The sequence below is a fragment of the Chiloscyllium plagiosum genome, chromosome 2 (genome assembly GCF_004010195.1).
Source record: "Chiloscyllium plagiosum isolate BGI_BamShark_2017 chromosome 2, ASM401019v2, whole genome shotgun sequence".
Taxonomy (NCBI): domain Eukaryota; kingdom Metazoa; phylum Chordata; class Chondrichthyes; order Orectolobiformes; family Hemiscylliidae; genus Chiloscyllium; species Chiloscyllium plagiosum.
Genome location: NC_057711.1, coordinates 10,186,781 through 10,191,928, shown reverse-complemented (window position 1 = coordinate 10,191,928; position 5,148 = coordinate 10,186,781). Strand labels below are relative to the sequence as shown.

The 5,148-nt window shown below is 42.3% G+C and overlaps 1 protein-coding gene across 7 annotated transcripts in view; it reads left to right on the top strand.

Annotated features, from left to right (window-relative positions):
* Positions 1–5,148, top strand: part of htt (huntingtin) — a 241,245-nt gene that overhangs the window by 228,552 nt on the left and 7,545 nt on the right. For all 7 annotated transcript variants that reach the window (XM_043703713.1, XM_043703763.1, XM_043703736.1 and 4 more), the window contains 2 exons: positions 2,479–2,669; positions 3,609–3,723. In XM_043703713.1, the coding sequence (XP_043559648.1) occupies positions 2,479–2,669; positions 3,609–3,723 (306 nt within the window). The remainder of the gene's footprint in view (positions 1–2,478; positions 2,670–3,608; positions 3,724–5,148) is intronic.

Below are 5,148 nucleotides of genomic sequence, written 5' to 3'. Positions count from 1 at the left end.
GACATTCATCCACAAACTCCATCAACAAACACATCGACCTGGACCCAATATATCAACCACTACAGCGGACAGCTGAAACTGACAACTGGAAGCGGCAGGGACAGACCACTATAAACACCGGAGGAAACATCAAAGAAGCGCTTCGCAGGAGGCTCCCAAGCACTGATGATGTCGCCTAGCCAGGGGACGAAACGTTTGCAACAAAAACTTCCAGCTCGGCGAACAGAACCACAACGATGTTTTCTTTATACAATTCACAAAAAGCCAGAATGTGATATATTGAACACACCTAGATTACTGTTAAGTCTTTCATCTTTTAGAATGGGTTGCAGGTATCAATCCATTAATATGTAAATCCTGGAACTTTTTCAAGTCACATTCCCATGATAACGTAAGGTTTTATTTTAAAGAAAAGTGACACCTCAGCTCAGACAATGCATTAAATATGTGAGGTTAGAGTCTGTCAGTATCTCAGCCTTGAGTCAGATTGGTTCTATTTTCAAAGTAGGAGTTCATAAAATGTAACATGGATTGACTGCTTGCGGATTGTGCGCTTTTTGAACAAAATAGAATGTTTCTGCAAATGCAAATTCACCCTATAGACGTGTCTGTGGGGTGGGGTGGGGGGGGGGGGGGGTTAGAGAGAGCGAGAGAACGTGTGATGGAGTATAAGCCTGTGAAGGGGTTGTGTGTGTGTGAGATGGTCAGCATGAGTGTGTGAGCATCTAAGACTCTGAGTGTATAGTCGTGGGGTCACCTGTAGCGTGACATGAACCCAAGGTCCCAGTTAAGGCCACCCTCATGGGTACCAAACTTGGCTATCAGCCTCTGCTCAGCCACTCTGTGTTGTTACATATCCCAAAGTCCATCTTGGAGGACGGTCACCCAAAGATCCAAGACCAAACATCCCTGACTGCTGAAGTGTTCCCCAATTGGAAGGGAACATCCCTGTCGTGCAATTTGTTGCACGGTGTCTATTCACCTGTTTTCGTAGCGCCTGCTTGGTCTTGTCAATGTACCATGCTTCAGGGCATTCTTGCCTGCGGTGTACAAGACTGACAACGTTGGCCGAGTCACATGAGTATCTGCTGCGTACATGGTGTCCACTGGGAGACCAAGCAGGCTCTATGACAATGGATGAATGGACGCAGTGCAACCGTCGCCAGACAGTGATGTTCCCTCCCAATCGGGGAACACTTAAGCAGCCATGGACGTTTGGCCTCGGATCTATAACACTATTATTATAGAACAAGCCAAACAGAGAACAGCCAGGGAATTCCGAGAGGCGTGGCATTCATCCACTGATTCAATCAACAAGCACATCGACCTGGACCCAATATACCGGCCTCTGCAGCGGACAGCTGGAACTGACAACCGGAAGTGGCAGATACAAATCACTAAACGCCAGAGGAAACATCACAAGCGCTTCACAGGAGGCTCCCAAGCACTGAGGATGTCACCTAGACAGGGGACGAAACGTCTGCAACACAAATTCCCAGCTCGGCTAACAGAACCACAACATTTTATAAATTCTTTCTTTGGAAATAGAACCAATCTGATTCAAGATTGGAATACAGAAGACTCTAACCTCTAATCTTTAATGCATTGTCTGAACTGAGATGTCACTTTTTTTTGTTTAGAACTTTTAACTTAGCTCGGGAATGTGACTTGAAAGAAGTTCTGGGATTTACACATTAATGAATCGATACCCACAACCCATTCTAAAAGGTGAAAGACTTGACAGCAATCTAGGTGTATCCAATATATCATGTCAATTGCATGACACTACGATTTAAAATCTAGACTGCTGTGAATTTACGCTTTATGCTTCATTTGTCTCCCCAAAAATAAATGGCATCATTCTCCTATTGAAGAGCTAGTACTGGCATTATGGGCTGAAATGGCCTGTTGTGCTGTACAACTGTGACTGTCAAATGGCCTGTTGTGCTGTACAACTGTGACTGTCACTGTGTCTTTTAGGGAAGGAAATCTGCCACCCTCACCTGGTCTGGCTTGTGTGTAACTCCAGCCCTACAGCAACATGGTGAGCCTTAACTACCTTTTGCAATAGACTAGCCATTCAGTTGAAGGGCAATTAGGGGCGACAAATGCTGGCCTTACCATTGACACCCATAGTCCAAGAAAGGGATGGTTATATATAGCATATAGGTCATAAATATAAGCTGGTCACTCTTATATACAATAGATAAGACAGGAGAGTATTTAGATTGTGAAACATGGAATAGTTAAGACAAGTAATATGCATTTAAAGCAAGAAAAAAATACAAGATAGTGCAGACTGTGTTAGATGCTGGGTTGGAACAGAAACACCAGTTGGCATCTGAATGGCCTGTTGAAGAATCTACATGATTCTGTTTTCTTAAAAATTAACTTTACATTTAAATACAAGAAATTTGAACAAAAGTTTCCTGTTCGTATAGCGATCAATTTGTTCTTGTCCGTGCTTTTCTCTTTTAGGACAAGGCCATAGCAGAACCAATAAGTCGTCTGTTGGAGACAACGATGCGGAGTACCCACATGCCATCCCGAATAGGAGCACTGCATGGAATCCTGTACATCCTAGAGTGTGATCTACTGGATGAGACAGCAAAGCAACTCATTCCAACCATTACTGTTTACCTGCTGGCCAACCTGCGTGGCATTGCACAGTATGAAATTTAATCTTTGGATGGGTTACATGTGCCTTGCTTTTGTTTCACAGGATAGTGAGATTAAGAATGTTATTTACTGTTACGTTGTTAGAAAGATCTTTGTACTTTGGATGTGAACAAAACACTGAACTTTACTTTGTTGAGATGCATTTTGGTTTATATTCCACACTTGACCTTCCTTTTGAAGGAGCTATGCTCTCTCAAAATATGTACAAGTTTGACCAGTTTTTTTTAATTTTGAGAAAATGACCTGTAATTGTCAAAAAAAATTATCAAAACATAACATGGAGTTATTGATCATGTACAATAAATCAGTTTCTTACCAATTAGTTTGTGTTAACCCAGAATAAGATGAAGCAAATTCTCACTTGTTGAGAGTTTTAGGAACAGTGTGCACAGTCACCTGTTTCCCCTAAGAATGTAATACTGACCACATGTTTGCCCCAAGTTATTTACAAACTGGCATTGTTTTGTTTTATGCTGTTTAACCATGGGCACCTTGCTGGACTAATGATTCCAATTTAAAATTCTACCACAGCCATTGGGGAATTTAAGTTCAATTAGAGTACATTCTGGATTGTTTGACTAAATGTATCTAGTTCACAGTCAATGCACGATGATATGAATTTATTGTCTCAGTTATCATCCACTGCTGCCCACATGTCTCACATAATATCATTGGTGACTGCACACAAATGCCAAATTTTGGAAACAAAATCTATGTGTACTCTCTACTTATTTCTCACACCTCGGTGCATTTAATATGAAAATTTGAACTGTTTTCTGAGTAAGAACAATGCAAATGTTACAGACAATAACTGAATGGCATAATTGGTGTAATGTGTTCCTATTTTACATGTAAAATGACTATGCTGATACAACCCTAGCACCTGATTGCATACTATATTACTGACCAAATGTTTTATTCCTTTGCAGCTGTGTCAACATTCACAACCAACAACATGTGTTGGTGATGTGTGCAACAGCCTTTTATCTCATCGAAAACTACCCGCTTGATGTGGGCCATGAATTTACTGCAGGCATCATTCAGGTATCATTTACTTGCATCACTCAAAGTGGAAAGAACAGCTTGATACTGCCATTAAAGTAATGCGGCCAAACAGTGTGAGAGGACTTACCATATTGAATGCTGTGGGCTTTTTTAGAACATAGAACAGTACAGCACAGAGCAGGCCCTTCAGCCCACGATGTTGTGCCAACCACTGATCCTCATGTATGCACCCTCAAATTTCTGTGACCATATGCATGTCCAGTAGTCTCTTAAATGTCCCCAATGACCTTGCTTCCACAACTACTGCTAGCAATGCATTCCATACTCTCTCAACTCTGTATAAAGAACCCACCTCTGACATTCCCTCTATACTTTCCTCCAACCAGATTAAAACTATGACCCCTCGTGTTAGTCATTTCTGCCCTGGGAAATAGTCTCTGGCTATTGACTGTATATATGCCTCTCATTATCTTGTATACTTTAATTAGGTCTCCTCTCCTCCTCCTTTTCTCCAATGAAAAAAGTCAGAGCTCAGTCAACTTCTCTTTATAAGATAAGCCCTGCAGTCCAGGCAGCATCCTGGTAAGCCTCCTCTGAACCCTCTCCAAAGCATCCACAACTTTCCTATAATAGGGCGACCAGAACTGGACGCATTATTCCAAGTGCGGTCTACCCAAAGTTTTATAGAGCTGCAACAAGATCTCACGACTCTTAAACTCAATCCCCCTGTTAATGAAAGCCAAAACACCATATGCTTTCTTAACAACCCTGTCCACTTGAGTGGCCGTTTTAAGGGATCTATGTACCTGCACACCAAGATCCCTCTATTCCTCCACACTGCCAAGAATCCTATCCTTAATCCTGTTCTCAGCTTTCAAATTCGACTTTCCAAAATGCATCACCTCTCATTTATCCAGGTTGAACTCCATTTGCCACCTCTCAGCCCATCTCTGCATCCTGTCAATGTACCACTGCAGCCTACAACAGCCCTCTATACTGTCAACGACACCTCCAACCTTTGTGTCGTCTGTAAACTTGCTGACCCATCCTTCAATCCACTCATCCAAGTCATTAATAAAAATTACAAACAGTAGAGGCCCAAGGAACACCACTCACCACAGACTTCCAGGCAGAATATTTTCCTTCTACTACCAGTTGCTATCTTCTGTTGGCCAGCCAATTCTCTATCCAAACAGCTATGTTCCCCTGTATCCCATTCCTCCTGACCTTCTGAATGAGCCTACCATGGGGAACTTTATCAAATGCCTTGCTGAAGTCCATATACACCACATCCACAGCTCGACCCTCATCAACTTTTCTAGTCACATCCTCAAAGAGCTCGATAAGGTTTGTGAGGCATGACCTGCCCCTCACAAAGCAGTGTTGAATGCAGTTAATCAAGCCATGCTCTTCCAGATGGTCATAAATCCTATCCCTCAGAATCCTTTCCAACACCTTGCAGAC